The sequence below is a fragment of the Echinops telfairi genome, unplaced genomic scaffold, assembly GCF_000313985.2.
Source record: "Echinops telfairi isolate 266 unplaced genomic scaffold, ASM31398v2 ScPeMD7_7424;HRSCAF=8462, whole genome shotgun sequence".
NCBI classification, from domain to species: domain Eukaryota; kingdom Metazoa; phylum Chordata; class Mammalia; order Afrosoricida; family Tenrecidae; genus Echinops; species Echinops telfairi.
Genome location: NW_022111324.1, coordinates 12,373,230 through 12,396,614, shown reverse-complemented (window position 1 = coordinate 12,396,614; position 23,385 = coordinate 12,373,230). Strand labels below are relative to the sequence as shown.

The window sequence follows — 23,385 nt, the reverse complement described above, 5'->3', positions numbered from 1 at the left end:
CTAGTGTGCTTCTTCCATGTGGGTTTTGTTGCTTCTGAGCTTGATGGCCGTTTGTTTACCTTCAAGCCTTTAAGACCGCAGACACTATACTTTTTGGTAGCTGGGTGCCCGCTTTTAAAAGATATAGCATCTGGGGTCATAAAGGCTTGAAGATAAACAAGGGGCCATCTAGAAGGGAAGCAACAAAGCCCACCATCTCCCATCTGTGTGATCATGAGGTGTTGACAGGATCAGGTATCAGGCATCAGAAGACCCAGAACAACCATATTGATGTGAATGGTGTGGGGCAGGGGGAGGGCTCAGAGTGAAGACCCAAATCCCATCTACAGACAATTGGACACCCTCTCACAGAAAGTTCACAAGGAAGGTATGAGTGAGCCAGTGTACAGTATAGCACCGATGACACATACAACATTTCTCAAGTTCATTACTGCTTCCTCCCCACCACTATCATGACCCCAGTTCTACCTTACAAATCTGGCTAGACCAGATCATGTACACTGGTACAAATAAGAACTCTCCACATGGAATTCAAGACACATAAACTCCCTAGACACAATCATGGGAGTAGCAATACCATGAGAGTAGGTGGCAGGTAGGGGGAACCAATCACAATGATCTACATATACCCCCAGCCCCCACACCACGGTAACGAACAACAGAAGCATGGATGAATGGAGGCAGCAGACAGTAGAAGATATTAAAATAATAATAATATAAATTATTAAGGGATTTTGAGGGTGGAGGCTGAGGGAAAAAATGAGAAACTGAAACCAAGGGCTCAAATAGTAAGAAAATGTTTTTAAAAAGATGATGGCAACACATATACAAATGTGCTTTACACAATGGATGTATGAATTGTTATAAGAGCTGTAAGAGCCCCCAAAATCATGATTAAATAAATAAATAATGTAAAATAAAATAAAGAAATAGGGCTAGTAAGCTATTCAAGCTTGATGCAGGCAGTCCCTAGGTTATGAATGAGGTCTGTTCCTAAGACTGTTTTTAAGTCAGATTTGTAGGTTAGTTGGAAAAGGGACATGTTGTTTTTATTTAATGTCAGTCAAATGTTTGTCTTTGTATTTAGTACATAATTTACCTTTTTATGTATACAAAACACTTAAGAAATACTCCCAAATACAACAAACATAATAATATAGTATGTTATAATAATAATACAGTAATAAAAGTAACTACATATGGTACTACACTGAAGAAAGAGAGAAATTGTGTGTGTGTTTGTGTAGGTATAGAGTTCTGGAGGGGGGGAGACAAAATTAAATAAGTAGTTCTCAAATAGTTTAGATTTTTAAAAGATGATTATTGAAGGTTAATTCTTTCATTCGATGGATGTCCTGCATAAAGAAAGGAACATTCATAAGGCAATATTATGACAATGTCAAGACTTGGATGATACACGAGAGGATTATGGAGGGATGGCTATTGTTGAAGATGATGGGTGCAGAAGAGGAAGGACTTGGTGCTAGAGAGCAAAGGCTTGATTCTGGAGCTAGAGGTGGAGAAGGGGTGTTTTACTGGAATAAATGTCTTGAAGTAGGATTCAAGGGAAGTTTGTACATAGCTTCACTTTTCCTCTTCCTAAATGGTCCTGTAGCATCTGAGGTCCTCCAAAGCTGTAAGGTGAACCTCTTTTTATTAATATATTTCTTCCCTCTACATAGCCATTCTTCTTCAGTGAGATGAAAGGTTTCAGCTAACTCTCAAAAACGTTTTTAGCTCTGGATTTCTTAGGTGCCAGCCTTCCTCAAATCCTATCATCTGCTGTTCTTGTTCCACAAGATCATCATCAGTTACTTCTTTGACATGGAAGTCAAGTAACTCTACATCATTTTCACCCATGGCTAACTGCAGTTAATTACTTATAGCAACCACAGTTTCCCTAGCTTTAGAGATGTTGGCAATTCTAACCACCTGAAAAACATGTATGAATAGGGTGCATGGTTTGTTCCATACTCTTTTCAGACTGTCCTGCTTTACATCATCCCAAGAATGTTATAATTCATTCACAACTCCCTTAATCACTTCATCGTGAGTAGTTCTGACTGCTGATGAGAAAGTCTGCCACAAGGAATGAGCTGTAAAGGAGGCTATGAGAGCCTTAGTGGCATATTGTTTACTCACTGGGCTGCTAATCATTAGGTGAGCAGTTTGAAACCAACTGCCCTACTCCAAAGGAAAAAGATAAGGATTTCTATTCCCATAAAGAATTACAGTCTCACACAGAAACAAAGTGGGAGGGAAAAGAGTGAAGCACATCCTGGCCCACCAAGCCCTGAGGATAATATTCCTGCTCAGAGCAGCCAATGCACAGAGAGGACCATAGGGTGGGCCCCACCATGAGACACTACATTCCTCACTGACCCATAGCACTATGGGGGACAACACTGGAGATATACTGATGGAATTGTGCCTGATCTGACCCCACCACACCGAAGAGAAACACTAAGTGTGTACAACAGAACAGCAAGGGGGAGCAGATCAATGAAGTCCCCAGGGAACACCAAAATTAGACTGTTGGGCCCATCAGAATTGACTGGAAAACACTCATAAAGGTCAACAAATAGACCTTGAACTATTTATAGGCTTTTCTTTTTTTTTTTGTCCTTGGCTTTTTTTGGGTGTTGTTGTTATTATTGAAGTTATTGTTTTATTTTCTATTGTTGCTTTGCTTTGCTCGGTCTTGTGTTTGTCCATATTATTATCTCTGCATTTCTATCTAGATAAAATAGGAAGGATAAACAAGCCAGAGGAGAAAACATTGGGACTACAGCTCTAGGGGGACATGGGAAAGGGGGAGGCAGGGGAAAGGAAGTGGGTGTTAAACCCAGAAGCAAGGGAACAACAAGTGACCAAAAATCGATACTGAGGGGGGTGTAGGAGGTCTGGTAGGGAATTACTGAAACCCATATGAAGGCTAAACATGATAGTGGGATAAGAGGATAGTTAAAGGACATAGAGGATAGAACTAGGGGGCAAAGGGCATTTATAAAGATCTAAATACAGGCATATAAATAGGTAAATATATTTATATATGACGATGGGGAAATAGATCTATGTACATATATTTATAGGTCTAGTATTAAGGAAGCAGATGGACATTGGGCCTCTACTCAAGTACTACCTCAATGCAAGAACACTTTGTTCTAATAATCCAGCATTGTGAGAGGCTCATCTTCCCGACACGATTGCTGAAGACAAATGGATGCATAAGCAAATGTGGTGAAGAAAGCTAATGGTGCCCAGTTATCAAAAGATATGGCATCTGGGGTCTTAAAGGCTTGAAGATAAACAAGTGGCCATCTAGCTGAGAAGCAACAAAGCCCACATGGAAGAAGCACACTAGCCTGTGTGATCATGAGGTGTCAATGGGATCAGGTATCAGGCATCAAAGACCCAGAACAAAAAATCATGTCAATGTGAATGGGGGACGGGGTGTGAGGGGGAGTGCGGAGTGGAGACCCAAAGCCAATCTGTAGGCAATTGGACATCCCTTTACAGAAGGGTCACAGGGAGAAGATGGGCCAGTCAGGGTGCAGTATAGCACTGATGAAACATACACCTTTCCTCTGGTTCTTTAATACTTCCTCACCCCATTATCAGGACCCTAATTCTACCTTACAAATTTGGCTAGAGCAGAGCATGTACATGGGTACATATAAGAGCTTGAAACACAAGGAATACAGGACAGAAATGTCCTCAGGACCAATATTGAGAGTAGCCATACCAGAAGGGGAAGGTGGGGGGAGAAAAGGGGAACTGAGATAAGGGGGTAAAGGGGGACATCGGATAGTGCAAAGGATTGGGTTATTTGTAAGAGCTACCAATAAATGATTAATAATGAAAAAAATGATAGCACTTGTAACCCAATCCTTTGCATTTGCCCTCTGATAATGAAAAGGCGTGTCTTAATAATAAGGTGAAGTACCCTCGGGTTTAGGAAGTGATACACAAGCAAAAGCTTGAATTCGAAAACCCGTACATGCCGCCCCGAGCAATAATGCTAGCCTACACTTATGTTCTGGAGCAGTTTTTCTTCTTTGCAAATGCAGGCCCTTTCAGGTATATTTTTCCAAAATAAGCCAGTCTCATCTATATTAAATATCGAATCTGGCAAATAACCTCCCTCCCTAGTCATTTTTCAAGATTTCAGGAAAATCACTCATGGCCCTCACATGGGCAATGACAGATCCATGTGCATATTAACATTAAATAAGTTTGCTCTCACTTTGAAACAATGAACCAACCCCTCTCTTCTCACAACAAATTCTTCTTCACCATCAGCTTCATCTGCACCATGTATAGCTTTTATGGCATTGAAAAGGTGTTGAGTCTTCTCTTGCACAAGACTAATAAACATATTACCATATTACTCGTTTATAAGCTGAGTTTTTCAACACATTTTTAATGCAGTTTTTGTAGTAAAATTAGGTGCCTCGACTGATATTCGGGTTGGCTTATTTATTCAAGTATATACGGTATGCTGATTTTGATCATCTCACTAATTATCAGTAAACTTCTCATTTGAACACTTAAAGCACTGTTTGCTTAGTAATAATTGTAGCTTTCATCAGACAGAGCCTTCCACAAGTGCCATTATTCCCATTTTATCTTTGAAAATTGTGCCATTAGGCACAATTGATCTCTAATTCACCTGGAGCAAAAGAGGAAAAAGAGTTAGGACCAGAAGGAAGATATGGAAATGTGGCTAATTTCCTCTTTGAAAAATTGCCTCATTTACCATGAGACCAGAAGAACTAGATGGTGCCCAGTTACCTTCACTGAACATTTAATAAAAGGTTCCATAGATGGAACCTGACCAAACTATTAAAAAACACACACACAAAACTCACTGTCAAAGGAGTAGCCAAAGACTGGCTGATGGCAGTGAATCTGTGGGGAAGGAGTAGAAGAGCAGAGACTGTGAGAGCCTCAGAGAGACTTTGTATAGGAAGGTGAAAAAAGAATGTTTGGAAGGCCAAGAAGGAGAGAGAGGCAAATGCCATGCCCAGTCAAGGTCTTCAGATCCTTTAGACTCAGGATAATGAACAGCTTTCACTGAAGAGAGTTGCAGGATAAACAGTAATCCTGTGAAGATATATAGTACAGATAAACAGTAAGACAGTGAAGATATACAGGCAATTGATCCAGAGAGCACACTGAAAAGGGAAGTTCAAAGGGTTGAGAGCAAAGAAAAGAAGCCAACAAGTGTCTGGGAACAAGCTGTCTCATCCCATGCCATCAGAATGACTGTTGGCTTTCCAGTAAACTGGGTAAAATGGGAAATGATAAAAAAATTATTCATGCACACTATAAACACTTTATATAACTTAAAACATAAATGTACACACATGTGCCAATCTTTTGATGTAAAGCCAAGGCCTGTGTTCTGCATATGGATCCGCTGTTTGGAGTTATTCATCTTCTGTCTTACATAAACCACATCCTTCATCTAAGATTTCCAATTTTGCTGTCTTTTTTTTAAAGTAGAGGAAGAACCTGGAGACACTTGTGAAATCATCTGAGTAGATAATTCATCCAGATTCTTAGAATCCCCAAGCCCCAAATCTGTTGGCATTATTATGCCTGCATCTTATCAGTGCTTTTTAGCTAGCATTTATCGGCATTGACAAATTATTCGGCTTAGTTTTCAGAGAAACAAAACTGTTATGTTGGGTTTTTTTTTCTCGTTTTATCAGTTTATATTACAAGAGGCTCTGTTGGTACAGTAGTTAAGCCATCAGCTGCTAACAAGAGGTCGGTGGTTCAGACCCCCATGGTAGAAAAGCATAGTGGCTCTTCTTCCACACCTAGCACAGCCTAGGAAACCCTGCAGGGTCCCTGTGAGTCAGAGTCAACTCAATGGCAATGGGCTGAGATTTTATTTGAGTCAGTCTATTTGCTTTCCTTGTACATTATACAGCTAAAATAAGAAGTGGAATTGGCAGTATCAAGTATGAGGATGAACACAACACACTTGGCCCTTGGAAAGGATTAACTGGTAGGAGCAGGAGCACACAGTATGGTTAATGTGGAATGCACTATCAGTTAATCCCGTAAATCAGTTAAGAGGACGTCTATGAGGAGAGCATTACTATACTGATGATAAGATCAATTGCATTTTGAGAAGTTGGCAAAGCCAATAGAGATGTAAACTAAGCATTATCAGTTGACTTCAAGTTCACAAACGGAAAGCTTGGAAAAGGACTGCTTTTTTCTTCGCCACATGCATTCTTTTTATCTGCCTCTCGATTTTAGTAATTCCTTTGGCTTTTCCTATTCTGGAAACAAGAGTACAACTTTAAAGCATATGGTGAATGGGCAGCAAATGTCTAAAAGGTATCTGAACCTACAGAGTCAAAGCTGGATATTCAGAGAATGTCCCTGTAATGTATACATGCATATCTCAATCTGTTAACATCTAGAAATTTCATTTGCTTGCCTCTTTCATCTTTTCCTCACCCTCTTTTCTTATCATCACTCCATAAACTATAGACTAAATTTTATATTCATTCTTATTTCTCATCTATCTCATCTTCTCCTTCTCTTCCTTCCCACTGGTTTTGCAGGGAAATTACTCAGAGTAATCATAGGGAAAGAAAAGAATATCAAAGCCTACTTTGCAAAAATGGAAAAGCTAATCCTCAAAAAGAAGAAAAAATGTAAGAGGACTCATACTTCCTACCCACAAAACAAACTATAAAGCTACAGTAATCAAAACAGTCTGTTAATGGTATGACAGACATAATAAACCAGTGAAATAAAATCATGGGTCTAGAAATAAAGCCATACATCCCTGATCAATGGATCTTTGACAAGGGTGCTAATTTGATTCAACAGAGTAGAAAGAACTACTAGACTTCTCCATGAAAAAGAATTAATTTCACCACAAAAGAAAATTAACTACAAATGAGACAAAGACCTAAAACCAAGAAAGATTTATTTGTTGTTCTGGCAATCTTCACTGGCACCATATTTCAGAGGTTATCAATTGTTCTTTAAGCTCCCTTATTTATTATCCAGCTTTCAAATGCATATTAGGTGGTTGAAAAAAAATGATAGCTTCAGTTAGGCACACCTTAGTGCTCAAAATGACATCGCTAGGTTTTGTTTTGTTTGGGGTTTTTCTTTTTCTAACACGTTAAAGAAGTCCTTGGCAGCAAGGACTTGGCTGCAATATGTTGTCTGATTTCTTAATTGCTGTTTCCATGGGACTTCTTTACTGATTCAAATCAAATGAAGTCCTTGACAACTTTAATCTTTTCTCCACTTATTATGATGCCGATTATTGGGATTTTTTCCCTCCTTCTTTGCGTTGAAGTGTAAACCATACAGAAGGCTATAGCCTTTGATCATTATCAGCAAGTGCTTCAATCCCTAGTTACTTTTAGTGGACAAGATTGTGTAGTCTGCATATTGCAAATTATTAATGGGTCTTTCCTCCAACCCTAATGCCACATTCTGAATTTAGTCTAGATTCTCAGATTATTTGTTCAGTATACAGATTAAATAAATATGGTGAAAAGCTACAACCCTAGCACACACCTTTCCTTATTTTAAACCACTCAGTAACCCCCTTCTTTTGTTTGAATGACTGCCTCTTGGTCTATGTACAGGTTCCGAATGAACCCAATTAACTGTTCTGGAATGCCACCCTATGCAATGTTATCCCTAATTTTTTATGCCCTCCACACGTGAATGCCCTCACATCACAAGTATAGCATTGTTAAACATCTTTCTGGCATCCTCTGCTTTTAACCCAGATCCATCTGACAGCAATAATCTCTCTCATTTGAAGTCCTCTTCTAAATCTGGCTTGAATTTTTCGCATTTCCCTGTAGATGTACTGCTGAAAGCACTTTTTAAATGATCTTCAGCAAAAATATACTTGCTGATATTGCCTGATACTTGCTACAATTTGTTGGGTCACCTTTCCTTGGAGCGGGCACAAATATGGATCTCGTCTAGTTGACCAGGTGGCCAGGTTTCGTTGACTAGACTAGCGAGCACTCTAGGTCTCTTTGTTGAAACATCTCTCTTGGTATACCATCAATTCCAGGAGCCCTGGTTTACACTAACAGCTTCAGTGCAGCTTGGATTTTTTCCTTTGATCTCATCAGTTTGTGATTATATGCAGCATGTTCCTTTCATTTTCCCTTGATGCTTCCTGCATCATTCAACACTTCCACCCTTAGAATCCTTCAAAAAGTCCTTGTTTTTCTTCCGGTTTTTTGTTTGAAAAATGCTGAGTGTGTTATCTTCCCTTTTGATATTCTAACTCCAGGGCTTTTTTTTTTTGCCTTTTAAAATCATTTTATTGGGGGCAAGTACAACTTTTATCACAATCTATACATACATCCATTGTATCAAGTACATTTGTAAATGTGTTCCCATCATCAATTTCAAAACATTTTCTTTCTACTTGAGCCATTGGTATCAGCTCCTCCTTTTCCCTCTCCCTCCCTGCCCCTCCCCCTCACTCACACACCCTTGATAGTTTATAAATTATTATTATTATTTTGTCATATCTTACACTGTCTGGCATCTCCCTTCACCCACTTTTCTGTTGTCCATCCCCCAGGGAAGGGGTTATATGTAGATTCTTGTGATCAGTTCTCCCTTTCTCCCCCACCTTCCCCTTCTGGTATCACTACTCTCATTATTGGTCCTGAGAGGTTCATCTGTCCTAGAGTCCCTGTTTTCAGTTCTTATCTGTACCAATGTACATCCTCTGGTCTAGCTGGATTTGTAAGGTAGAATTGGGATCATGATAGTGGGGGGAGGAAGCATTAAAGAACTAGAGGAAAGTTGTATGTTTCATCATTGCTATACTGTACCGACTGGCTTGTCTCCTCCCTGCGACCCTTCTGTAAGGGGATGTCCAGTTGCCTACAGATGGGGTTTGGGTCTCCACTCCATACTCCCCCTCATTCACAATGATGTGATTTTTTTGTTCTTTGATTCATGATACACACCTTATTCCAACAACCCCTTGTGATCACACAAGCTGGTGTGCTTCTTTCCATATGGACTTTGTTGCTTCTCAGCTAAATGGCTGCTTGTTTATATTTAAGCCTTTAAGACCCCAGACACATCTTAAAGACTTGTAGATAAACAAGCAGCCATCTAGCTCAGAAACAACAAAGCTCACATGGAAGAAGCACACCAGCCTGTGTGATCATGAGGTATAGATGGGATCAGATATCAAAATAAAACCATACCTGAGATGAACAGGGGGGTAGGGGGGAGGTGCGTGGAGTGAAGACCTAATGCCCATCTGTAGACAACTGGACATCCCCTCGCAGAGGGGTCACAGGGAAGAGATAAGCCAGTCAGAGTGTAGTAGAGCACTGATGAAGCACCCAACGTTCCTCTAGTTCTTTAGTGCTTCCTTCACCCCACTATCATGACCTCAATTTTACCTTACAAATCAGATTAGAGCAGAATATGCACATTGCTACAGATAAGAGCCCACAACACAGGGAATCCAGGCTAGATAAACCCCTCAGGGCCAACAGAGAGAGTAGAGATACCAGGAGGATTAGGGGAGGGTGGGGGGAGAAAAGGAGAATCAATCACAAGGATCAACTAGAACCCCCTCCCAGGGGGACGAATAAAGGAAAAGTGGGTGAGGGGCAATGGAGGATGATGTAAGATATGGAAAAAATAATCTATAAACTTATCAAGGGTTCATGAGGGAGGGCATGTGTGGGAGGGAGGGGGAAGAAGTGGGGTGCTGATATCAGGGGCTCAAGTGGGAAGAGAATGCTTTGAAAATGATGATGGCAGCATATGTTCAAATGTGCTTGACACACTGGAGGATTGTATGGACTGTGATAAGAGATGTAAGAGCCCTCAATAAAAGTATTTTAAAAAAAGAGCAAGCAACAAAGCTTGAAGTACAGCATTAGTTAATAAAACACGCGTGTCCCTGCTTGAAAGAAAAAGAAAAAGATGCCAGATGGTATATCTTTTGATAACATGCACCATCAGCTTTCTTCACCACATTTGCTTATGCACACATTTGTCTTTAGCAATCAGGATTAGTGTCAGGAAGGTGAGCATCATGGAATGCCAGTTCACGGGCAATGTAACTGAGAGGAATTAATGAAACCTGAATGAAGGCCAAACATGATAGAGGGACAAGAAGTAAGTAAAGGGAAATAGAGGAAAGAACTAGGAGGCAAAGGACATTTATAGAGGTCTAAATACAGGCATGTACATATGTAAATATATTTATACATAACAATAGGGAAATAAATCTATGTGCATATATTTACATGTTAAGTATTAAGACAGCAGGCAGACATGGGATCTCTACTCAAGCAAGTACTCCCTCAATGCAAGAACACTTTGCTCTATTAAACTGGCATTCCGTGATGCTCACCTTCCCGACATGATCACTGAAGACAAAGCGGGTGCATAAGCAAATGTGGTAAAGAAAGCTGATGGTGTCCGGCTACCAAAGGATAAAGTATGAGGACTTTTTACCATACTAGTACTTTACTGCATCTCCCTGAGCTGCTCTTTACTTCATCATTTCTTCCTTTTGCTTTAGCTACTTTATGTTCAAAAGCAAATTTCAGAGTTTCATCTGACATCCATTTGAGTCTCTTCATTCTTTCCTGTCCTTTGCTTTCAAGTAGTATATCTTCAATATCATCCCACAACTTGTCTGGTCTTCAGTCATTAGTGTTCAATGCATCAAATCCATTCTTGAGATAGTCTCTAATTCAGGTGGGCAACCGTCAAGGATGTACTTTGGCTTTCATGGACTTATTTTAAATTTTCTACAGCCTTGGCCTTGTTCTGACTGACGACACTGAGTCTTTCTTTCCATCAGTGTAGGCCATTTATGTCTGTGTATTCCGTCCCCTAAGTTCCACGAGTACAGTCACTATTTATGTTTTGAAAAGTATATTTGCAATAAGTAAATCCTTGGGTTTCCAAAACTCTATCATGCAATCTTTAGCCATATTTTCTAATTATCAGTTCTGTTTCTTCATTTCCAACTTTTTCATTACAATCACCAGTATTTACCAACATACGTTAATTGAATGTTTGACCAGTTTCAGACTGTAGAAGTTGATAAAAATCTTTTAACTTCTTCATCTTTGGCAATAGTTGTAGGTAGATAATTTTGAATAAGAGCCATATTCATTGACATTTTTTGTATGCATATGTATATTTTACTGTCACTGACAGTGTTGTACTTCAGGATAGATCTTGATTTTTTATATATATAATTAATATAATATTATTCACCTTTAATTTTTCAATCTGGCATAGTAGGTTTATGATTACCCAATTCAAAATAGCCAATAGTAGTCCAATTCAACTCAGTAATGCCTAGGGTACTAGTCTTTTTCATTTTTAGGACTTTCAATTTTCCTAGATTCATATTTGGCAAATTCCTCTTTGCAATTATTACTCGTTGTTTGAGGCTATTTCATCTCTAATTATGCTACACCAATAGACAAGATTCTGAAAGGTTTACTCAACCCTCATCATTAAAGTTGACTTTACTTGGAGAAGGTAGTTGTTTCCCACTCATATTCTAAGTACTTTCCAACCTGAGGGATTAATCTCTTGGTATTACATGAGACAATGTTGTACTACTATTAATCAGATTTGCCTTGGCCATTTTTTTTCTGAAGTAGATCACCAGATCCTCTTTCCTAGTTTGTCTTAATTTGAAAGCTAACAGCTAACCTAAAGTCTGTCAACTATGAGTAGGTGGCTCTGTTTCATGTTTAAAATAACAGTGGCATAATTTCCAGCATCACAGCAACACACAAGCCACCACAGGATGACAAACTGACATACAGTGGTACATTAGTTTTTAGGGAAATGCTAATCGAAAATATGGACAATGAGATGGCACTTCAGCCCCAACAGAATAGCTATGAGTAAAAAATGGAAAACACAGGTATTGGTGAGGATATGGAAGAGTTCACCGCTGGGAATGTTGAGTGGAAAAGAGTTCAGTAGTTACTCAAAAAGTAAAGCATACATTACCAGATGCTACAGCAATCCCACCATAAGAAGAAGAACTGAAGCAGTCATGCAAACATACTTGTATGCTACATTTATTATAGAATTATTCATAATAGCCTGAGCATGAAAAAACCTCTCTATTAAGAAATAAACAAAATATGTTATGTACATATAATGAAATATTACTCAGCCATATAGAAAAATGAAGACCTGATACATACCTAAACATTATGTCAAGATTACGTTGAGTGAAATAAGTCAGTGCTGAAAGGACAAATATTGTATGATCCCACATATATAAAATAAGCAAATGTGTACAGACTGGAGCTTATTCATGAATACAAGGGCTAAAAGGGAATTCATTGCGCATAGGGGATTGCATTTCTGTTAAGGGTGATAGAAAAATTAAGGTTGTGGTGAGGGCTATACAACATGATGGAAGTAATTAATGGTACTGAATTGTACATGTAAAAACGTTGGGAAAGTGGTTTGATATCTGTAAGAGCTCCCAGTAAAATTATTTGGGTGGGTGGGAGGTGTTGGATAAAAACAACACAGGGGTCTCTTTTTTCAAGAAGCACTCAAAGTACTCGTGTTAACTGTCATGGGGCTAGGACTATTCTACCCTAAGCCCAATCACTATTTCCCTTCTTGTATTTTCCAATACAAAGTACCCCTTTCACCTCCCTAGGAATTCAGCACACCTCTATATTCGTCAAGAAGAGTCATCAATAGTCAGAGTCTCTCTGCAGCCGACATTCAATAGATAATACAAGGAAGAGAACATTGGGTATTGCTGGCATGACCATTTATAGATTAGCTGGAGTTGACTCAGCATTTACTCCCTTCCCTCTCCGTCTCACCTCTCTCCTTATTTGAGCCGCCTCTTTTCCTTAAGTGTGACTTGTAGCGTTCAGACATCATTTTACTTAATCCTCACTGCAATAGCATTATTATCATAATTATTTCATCGTGATTCCCATTTCATAAATGAATGAACAAAGTTACAGGTCAAATAAATAGCAGAGTAAGAATTAGAATCTGGGCCATTGGGTCTCAGAGGCTGAGCTCTTCGCTACTCCATTATAACTGCCCCTTCCTAAGACACCAGATGTAAGTGGATTCATGTTTAACTTAGAAGAATATCATTATTGATATCCACCAAATCAAGGAGTCTCTCCCCGTCTGTAGGAAAAAGCTGTTTAGAGCATTCATCTAGTTGTTCTAATGTGATTTTTAAACTGTTTATGACAAAAGGAGCAAAATATAATCCTTTGGGGGCTAACTCAAGCAAATAGAATGAAATGACAGAAGACAACATGCTCATTTATTGTGAAAGATGCTCCTTTATAGTGAAAGCATTTTCTAGTTGGTACTTCCCACAATCCTGTCTCCTGAGCCAACAAATAAATGTCTAGAACAAAGATTGTTTTTGTGTGTGGCGTGGCAGGGTTTTCAAAGAAATAGGGTCATGCTATCGGGTAAGAAGGTGACAAAATCAAGTATTACTTACTGAAAAGTTCAATAAACCATACTTACTTTCTTGGTGCATTTCTTGACAGTGTTGATTAACTCCTGCATTACCAGATCTACACTCTTCAAAGAAGGCCCTTTCAGCTTCACAATCTGTTTTTTGACTATTGCTTCAAATGCCATGTCTGGCGTAAACAAACCTGTCCTGAACGGAAGAAAGATAGCAAGATATTAGATTTTTTAAATAGAGTAATATCAAATAATCTTATTGAAATATTTCAATTTAGATGCCACTTAAAGGGCATATGTAAGATTCCATTTTAAACATTGCATAGGGATATGTTATATTCATGGTACCATTTATGATATCTTTAATACTGTTATTCCACATGAAGTCCAATCTGCAGAGATTAGCATCCCCTAAACACAGTGTCTAAGATGTTTTCATGGCATTTAACCTGACACTTTACTGATATTTAAGTGTAATTCATCTCGTCTAACTGTTGCACTGCAATAACAAGGAAGACTCTGGCTGAAATGGTGTCCTACATTTAAATTCATGCATCAGAGTAGAACTGTGCTCCTTCAATTTAATACACAGCCCATTAAATAATGTTTAGCCTTCTATACATGAATTCAAGACGTGTTTTAAATCCATCCTTCTCTTGTCATAGTTCTTTACAGAAGGTAAATTAAAATAATCTCACTTTGTACCCATCCAACTCTTACTGCCTCATGTCCCTCTAAACTCCAATCTACATCACAAACTCCACTGAAAATGTATGACTCGACTCCAGAAATACATGCTGTACTTTCTCACCTCTGAGCCTTTGCTCACTCTGTTCTACTCCCCGGAAAGGCCTTTCTGTTTTCCTCCATCATCAACAGCCCCTATTACATCTTTGCATCCTCTCAAACCCCCCACCCACCTACAAACTTCTCTCTCTCTCTGACTGACACACACACACACACACACACACACGCACTTTCCCAGCTCCAAGCGGACACTCGCAGCGCGCGCGCGCGCGCGCGCGACCTTTGACTGTTGAGGTGATCTTGCTGTCTAAATTAACAAGAGTTAACTCTAAAGTAGGACCTATTGACCCTACTTCTCAAATCACAATTCTGCCCACTTTTTTCCTGTCATGTCTTCCCCAGAATACCATTTTCCATAGTGGTTGTACATTTTGCAGTCCCACAACTTAGTATAAGACAAACTGAAATAAATAAATGAAAATTAAAACAAACTGTCCCCGTGCCATACACCCTTGCCAAAACTTTTTTTTGGGAGGTTCTGTTGGTTTGGTTTGTTTGCGTGCTTATTCACTTCTTTATTACTGAGGTGAAATGATAGTCTTGATTTGCACCTCTTTGACTAAGGAGTCATTATGGCATATTGATCATTTTGATCTTGATCCATAACCTCCAGCAAAATAAGTCGTCCTTGCTCCACACTAGAAACGAATGCATCTACGCATGTGAAATCTCTCGTGTAGGCTGTGGAGAATGCTGTGCATCATCTATGTATCCCCTGTGGAGCCACACACAGAGCCTTGAGTGCCGTGCTCTGTTTTGAATTGAAAAGACTAGGACACTATGAAACATGACCATTAAACCCATACTAAGATTTCCTGTGTTCTACTCTGTTCAGAAGATGAAAAGGCTACTTAACTGGCCATTCGTAAACATAGATTTTCTTTTGAGAGCCTGAACTGGAGTCAAGAAAAACATAAATGACTTGCCTGATGCCATGTATGTTTTTGATTGCATAGCTTATTTCTCTTCGCAGTTCTTTCTCGTTGAACTCCATCTGCAGACGCAAAACGAGGCACAGTTATGCTCCCTGGTTCCTTGGAGCAGCAGTCTTGTTGGATGTTAAAGCATGGGAATAACTCAATGTAGTTATTAATAAATAGATAGCCCTGTCTCTCCTAACTTAAAACCAGATGGTCACAACATCTTTTTATATAAAGTTAAAGGCAACATAGAACTAACTCTAGGCATTTCTAGGATCCTTGTGCAAGGGATGGTCAACTGTACAGTCAATAAGGAGTACTATTTCATAAGTGATGTCTTCTGGAGAGAAATGTGGCCGATCATGTGAAACACATAACTCTTCGTTCTTTCTATTGCCGAGTATACAAAATGTAACAGCAAAAATGAGTGTATCACCTTAAGTGTGCAGCAGTACAGCTCGCTGAACATTAAGTAAGCTAGCTGGCATTTCTCCCTGCTCATTTTAATCACCTGAGTTTAAAGCCCTTGTTATAATTTGAAATTAAGGGTATAGTATTACTCTAACACAGGATAGCTTGTTGTCAGACATGTCTTAGGGGTTCTAGGTACTTAAATTTTACTTCAATGCAAGATCAAAGTGTCACAGAATTTGGGCCTAGAGAGGCTGTCAAGAGAACTTTCAGGGGAGCCCCTGACTTCTGAGATATAGGTTCTATAGCCTCACTATCCATCTTTCTCCTCATCACACATTAAACCATATACCAATGAACTGCTTTATTTCTCCTGCTCAGGTGGTTTGCCAGTCCTTTCTGCACCAGCTTCTTCCCCACTCCTCCTCTTCTTTTCTTAATTAATGAGTCACATATCCAAACTCAGCTTATGCACTAAGGCTGGCTGGGATTCATGGCCATTGGCTGTGCTTCCCTGGCCCCTATGCTGAAGGTTAACTCATTTCTTATCATGTCCTAATGAAATTATCTGTGTATTCACCTACTTCCCATACCAACCTATAACACCCCCCAGCTGAGGCAAATAGCATGGTAGCTAACACTACTTAGGTGACAAAGGCCTTTCAAATGCAACTATTTCAGAACAGAACTCTCAATCACGGCTTTCCTTGGGTTCCCTTGCCTCTTGGTCATCATTGCTCTCTCCATTTCGCAAGCCAAACCTTTCTCCCACCATTGGCTCCTTTTTCCCATCTGCCCTGATAATCTAACACCTTGACCCTGCTTCTCAAATCTCAATCCCAGACATTTCTTTCTGTCATCTCTCCCCGAGAAGCATTTCTGTTGTGAAACCCAAGCAGTGTTTCCCCTTTGCACAAGCTCTTCCAAGACCCTGTACATATGTTTTGTGTTTGTAGTTCTATGTTCTTTTTCCTAAATGGGGTCTCCAACACTGTATATGCTTCATCGTTGTTAGCTGCTTTGAAGTTAATTCAAATCCCTGGTGACTGGCTGTGTGCAGGCTAGAACCACTCCATTGAACAAAGTAGAACTGCTCCATAGGGCCTCCATGGCTGTAAATCTTTATAGAAGCAGACTGCCACACCATTTTCCCATGTAGCAGCTGCGGGTTTCAAACCACTGACCTTTCAGTCAGCAGCCCAATGCTTAAATCATTGAACCACCAGGTCTCTTTAATCACCACCACTCACATATTTTATTAACAGTTAATGGAAAACAAAATATGAAGATGAAGGGATAAAACAGCAGTCAGTACAAACCTTTACTATCTCAAAAGGAAAGCGTTCGTGGAAAATACGGTTGATTTTGGCACCACCTGAGAGTTCCAAGGTATCTACTTGATCTCCTGAGCCTTCGATTCTCTTCTCAAAGTCCACCGCAAATTGCTGAACCATCCTGCAATTGCGAATGACAAATAAACTCAAGTTAAAGTAACCAGGCCTTTTGCACTTCTCATTTCATTTTCTATGATTACTCCTAAGAATTCTATTCCTGGTGTTGGTGGCTTCTACTGGTAGGGATAAAACTGCATTCTATTCATCACTTAGAATGCAATTATATGAAACACAAATATGGTAATTAAATTTATTGTAGGCATTCAATTAGAATAAATAATTTTAAAGACCTTTATTGTTAAATGCATTCTGCTATATCCATTTGGTTGCAACCATGAAGTGGCAACCAAAGGCTACTTAAATTCAAGCAACAAGACTTTACATAAACTCCGTGAACCTAGAGGACAAGGTAGAATAGCCCCTCTGGGTTTCTGAAAAGTAACTCTTTGTGGGAGTAAAAACCCTGTCTTTTCCACGAGGGGTGGCTGGTGGTTTTGAACTACTGACCTTGTTATTAGCAGCCCAACACATAATCACTATGCCTCCAGTGTCCCTAGATTTTATATAATGGAACTTAATGTACCTCAGCTCCTATATCATTGCTCTTGACTAATAGCCCCTCACACTTCATGCAGTAATCTGTCTCCACCTACCATCCCTGTCTCGGGCTCTTGTTACAGACTCAACCTGGGTGATGCATAGGTACCCACAGCTTCAAGCATCACCAAGATACTGGTTTCTCCAAACCTACAGTTTTAGCCCATTGGCTCATATACCCAACTACTGGACATTTCTCTCCTCTTAATGTGTTGGGCTACTAGCCTCGAGGTTAGCAGTTCTAAACCAACAGCCACTCCAAAGGAGAACGACGGGGCTTTCCACTCCTATGAAGAGTTACAGTTTTGGAAACCCACAGGGGCAGTTTTACTCTGCACTATAGGGTTGCCATGATTCAGAATTGACTCGCTGGCAGTTAGTTTGGTGTGAACTCAACACACCTGATACTGAAACTCTCAGTTTCTTGCACTCCCAAATCTGCTGAATCTCCTGCATTCCCAAATTCCCTGAGGTAGGTGGCATCACCAACCCAAGGCAGGAAATGTGGAGGCAGCCTGGGCTTCTCCATCTCACTCACCCCCAGTCCTGAGAGAAAACAGTCTTTTTTTATTGGATCTCCTTTACATCCATCAGATGATAGATATCTTTCTCCTCCTCCCCTCTGACCTTGCCTTAGTACAGCTCTCTTGAATTCTTGCTGAGAATATTGAAACCACGTTGAAATGGCCATCCTGGTTTTGTTGTCAATGGCCCCCACAATTTAATAGCTCCCTAACACATCATCCAAGATTCTTCATGGCCCAGCCCTGGTTGCCTCTTCAGCCCTTTTTCTCACCACTCACCCACATTCACCTTCTAATTCAACCCACCTGAGACCATTTGCAATTGCCCAAATGTACCATTTGCCTGTGCTTTTACACTCCACCACCGCCACCACCTCGCATCCCCCATCTGCTGAGAAAATCATAGTCTCTGCCTTAGGCTTCTTTACCTGGCTTTTTTTATCTTTTAAGACTCAGCTCAAATATTAATTCTTCTAGAAAACCTCCCTTGACCCATTCTCCTTTAAGCAACATGCTTCATGGTTGCCCAGATTAAGAGCCCCTCACTGTTTCCTCAGTTGATTACTAGCATTGTACTTACAGTAAGTGGCCATTGCCTGTTCACCTATCAGTCTCTCCTTTAAGGCAAAGAACTGTATATTTATCTCTCCTTCCTTAGCATATGAAAAATAATAAATACTTATTCGATGAATATGAATTACTTTAATGTGGTGGGTAAAAAACATACAAGAGACTTCTGGGAAGATGGCGACAGAGTGACATATACCAGAGGGATTTCGCAGAATCCAGCCCAGGAGAGTGAGTCACTTAGAGTGAACTTTAACGCAACTGGAATGCAGGAGGACCATCATAAAGATAAGTAGGCACAGACCCATGGGGTTTGGAGGGGCTTGGGATTTTGGCTTACCTCAGTGGAAGACAGCTGGGGCTTGATCTTGGCCCTGCCACTGTCTCTGCTGGAGCTGGGACCATTTGGAGCTCGTAGGGGGATTTGGTCTCAATACAGCCACAGTTTGCCCCAGCCGGCCTCAGGGCAGGGACTGGACCCTAGCATCTCCACGGGCAGGGATCGGGGTTCAGTTACATTGTAGCTTTTGTTTACATCTCTGCTCTCTGTTCTCCCACAGTCCAGGGAGTCTGCACAGGGGCTTTTTTTCTCAGCACAGCCACAGCTCACAACCGCTGCCTCGGGGCGGGAGCTAAACCCTCGCAGCTCCATGGGCAGGGACCAGGGTTCAGGTACATTTTTGCTTTGGTTTACATCTCTGCTCTGTCCCCCCCACGGTCTATGAGGGCTGTGCAGGGGCTTTTTTCTCGGCTCAACTGCGACTTGCCGCCGCTGCCTCAGGGTAGGGACTAAACTCTTGCAGCTCCATGGGCGGGAAGTGGGACTCAACTATATAGTTGCTTTTTTTCCCCTCTCTCCCCTATATTCCCTGCACAGTCTAAACGGTCTTACTTTTTACTTATTTTTTCTTTCTCCTCTGCCTCTTTCCTGTTCTTTCACACTCCACTGCTGACCTCCAGACCACTCCCCTTAGCCTAGGGCACATACACCTGCACCACACCCAGCTAGGTGAGCTCCACCATGTGTAGCTAGCCCGAAGCTAGGGAAAGCCATGTTTACCCTCCAGGGGATACTCTGCCCAAATTTTCACCAGGGAATTCCTGCCTGTGTACCTGGGGACATAAGGCAGCTCGGTCAACACTCATCAACATTCTAAGCTGTTGCAGGAACCTACCTCTGCAACAACAAAGCAGGAAACCCACCAGCCTTCTGGGGCACTCCCCTGATAAGGAAGCCACAGGAAGATAAAGGGGTAGGCTAGTCCCAAAGTGATAATTAGCTGTAGGCAGTTCAAATAAGCATTCTTACAAGTCCCCCAGAGAGAGCCAGTGCTCTTTGACTCCCGGGAAAAATGGCACATGGATTCTCTAAAACAATGCAATGCAAACAGCCATCAGCCCCAACAACCTCAACAACAAAAAAGGAGAAACAAAAGGCAATGGCAGAAGATAACCCGAACATAACAACCTACATAGAAGAAGCAGACATTGAGCTGCCACAGAAAGAAAGTTTCAGAATGCTGCTTGGAGTCATACAGAAAAAGGATGAAATGATAGAGGAGATAAAGGCCATACACCAAAGGGAAATACAGAAGCTTAGGGAGGAGATAACAAAAACCAATAGCAGAAACACAGACCTTGAGAATCGACTGGAGGAATCAGAGAATCACATCAGGGACTTGGAGGACAGCCAAGCAGACTTCAACAAACGTGAACAAAAATCTAATAAGACCATCAGAGAAGCTGAAGAAAACCTAAGAGCTATGTCTGATGCTATGAAGGTAAACAACATTAGAATTATTGGCTTATCAGAGGAAGACACAACAAAGAATTCATCTGCAACAATAGTGAGAGAATTCTTGGAGGAAAACTTCCACAGCTTAATGAATGAAAACCAGGCAACTATTCAGGAGGCTGAAAGAACACCAGCTAGACTGAATCCCAAGAAGACGTCACCAAGGCACATAATAGTTAAACTATACAATTTTGAGGAAAAGGAAAAAATCATGAGAGCAGCTAGGGAAAAACAAGCAACCACATATAAAGGTTCCCAAATAAGAATATGCTCAGACCTATCAGCAGAAACCATGAAGAAGAGGAGAGAGTGGAGTAACATATTCCAAATATTGAAGGAAAACAACGCAAACCCAAGAATACTCTACCCAGCCAAATTATCGATCAAGATAGATGGAGAGGTAACAGTATTCCCAGACAAGGAAAAACTCAAAGAATATGTTAGAAGAAACCCAGCGTTACAAAAGATCCTTGCCGACCCACTATGGGCAGAAGAACAACACTTACCAAGCATAAATAAGAGATCACCACACAGAACAACCTCACCCAGAGGGCAACAAAGAGAAAACAGACCCCAAGACAGCATTGGCTTAAGGATGGAAAGAAGCCAAGAATGGTACACACACACACACACACACACAAGCAGAACACACTAATGATAAAGGAAAGTAGGAAATATCTCAACAAAAAAGGTATAAGATGACATCACAGAGTCCGCAGATGGAGATAATAACCCTGAATATCAATGGCCTGAACTGAGGCATTCAAAGACTGAGACAAGCAGACTGGCTTAGAAAACACAACCCATCAATCTTCTGCCTACAGGAGACACATCTCAAGGGTACAGACAAAAATAGGCTGGGAATCAAAGATTGGAAAAAGTCATACCAAGCAAACAGCAATTCAAAAAAAGCAGGGCTTGCAATCCTAATCTCGGATAAAATTGACCTCAAAGTGCAAACCATAAAAAGAGATTAGGAGGGACACCAAAGAATGCTCAAGGGAATGGTAGACAAAGAACCACTAAGCATTGTAAACATATATTCCCCGAATGAGAGACCCACTGAATACATTGACCAAACACTCCAAAAGATGAAAAAAGAAATCACAGCCTCAACAATTATAGTGGGTGACTTCAACACACCACTCCCTGAGAAATATAGATCACAGGGAAAGAAACTCAACAAGGAGGCTAGAGATCTAAACACGACAATTAGACAATTTGACCTGATAGATATTTACAGAGCTTTTCATCCAAATACAAAGAAGTTCACATTCTTTTCAAGCCCACATGGCACTTATTCAAAGATAGACCACATGCTGGGGCATAAGGGGAATCTACATAAATTTAAGCACATTGATATCATACAGATTTCTCTCTCTGACCACTGTGCCATAAGGCTGGAAATCAACAAAAGGAAGACAAAGAAAATAAGAGCAAACAACTAGAGGATGAATAACTCTCTACTGCAAATGGAGTGCGTACTGGCGCAGATCAGAGATGAAATTAGGAAATTTCTAGAAACCAACGAGAATTAGCACACGATGTACCAAAACCTATGGGACACAGCAAAGGCAGTCATCAGAGGAAGCTTCATAGAAATACATACACACCTGAGAAAGGAAGAGAGACTCATGATTAATATGCTGGCACAAAATTTACAACAACTACAGCAGATTCAGCAGGACAATCCTACTAATAGCAAAAAAAAAAGAAATTATAAAAATCAGGGCTGAGATTCAGGAGAGGGAAAATAAGAAAACTATGGGAAAAATTAATGCAGGTAAAAGTAGGTTCTTTAAAAGGATAAACAGAATCGACAGATCGCTTGCAAACCTAACCAAAGAAAGGAGGGAACAAATTTCAATAGCAAGAATAAGGTATGAAAGAGGGGACATTACAACAGACCCTAATGAAATCAAAAGGATAGTTACACAGTACGACGAATGATTGTATTGCAATGAATTCAACAATTTGGAAGACATGGACAAATTCGTGGAAAAACAATCCCTCCCTTAACTATCCTTGGTGGACGTCAAGAATCTCAACAGACCCATACAATTTAAGAAATAGACAAGGCTATCAAGGGATTACCAACAAAAAAATCCCTTGGACCAGATGGCTTCACTGGAGAATTCTACCAAGTATTTAGGGAAGAACTAACACCAATCCTACACTACTTCCAGAGCATAGAAAAAGATGGCAAACTCCCGAACTCCTTCTTTGAAGCTAGTATAACTCTGATACCAAAACCAGGCAAGGATCCCACAAGAATTGAGAACTACAGACCAATATCCCTAATGAACATTGATGCAAAAATCCTTAACAAAATACTAGCCAACAGAATACAAAAGTATATAAAACAAATAATTCACCATGACCAAGTGGAATTCATACCAGGGATGCAGGGATGGTTCAACATATGAAAGACCATTAGAATTATTCATCACAATGACATGAAAAACTATAAGAACCACATGATAACATCAATAGATGCAGAAAAAGCATTCAACAACATCCAACACCAATTCCTGTTTAAGACACTTGAGAAGATAGGAATGGAAGTAAAGTTCCTCAAGACAATACAAGCTATATATGTGAAACCAACAGCCAAAGTGGTAGTCAATGGAGAAAAGACTAACACAATCCCATTGAAAAAGGGGACCAGGCAAGATGCCCCTTGTCCCCACTCTTATTTAATATCGTCTTGAAGGTATTAACTAACAGCATAAGACAAAGAAGAGACATCAAAGGTATTTGCCAGAGAAGGAAGAGGTGAACCTATCGTTATTTGCAGATGATATGATTTTATATATGGAAAATCCCAAAAGTTCCACAAGGGGAGTACTGGAAGCAATAGAGGAGTTTGGCAG

At 40.3% G+C, this 23,385-nt stretch overlaps 1 protein-coding gene across 8 annotated transcripts in view; it reads right to left on the bottom strand.

The window, feature by feature from the left end:
• DNM3 (dynamin 3) overlaps positions 1 to 23,385 on the bottom strand; it is a 731,348-nt gene that overhangs the window by 433,495 nt on the left and 274,468 nt on the right. For all 8 annotated transcript variants that reach the window (XM_045297842.1, XM_045297844.1, XM_045297841.1 and 5 more), the window contains exons 8-10: positions 16,955 to 17,090; positions 15,231 to 15,298; positions 13,555 to 13,693 (exon numbers count right to left, since the gene is read on the bottom strand). In XM_045297842.1, coding sequence (XP_045153777.1) covers positions 13,555 to 13,693; positions 15,231 to 15,298; positions 16,955 to 17,090 — 343 coding nt within the window. The remainder of the gene's footprint in view (positions 1 to 13,554; positions 13,694 to 15,230; positions 15,299 to 16,954; positions 17,091 to 23,385) is intronic.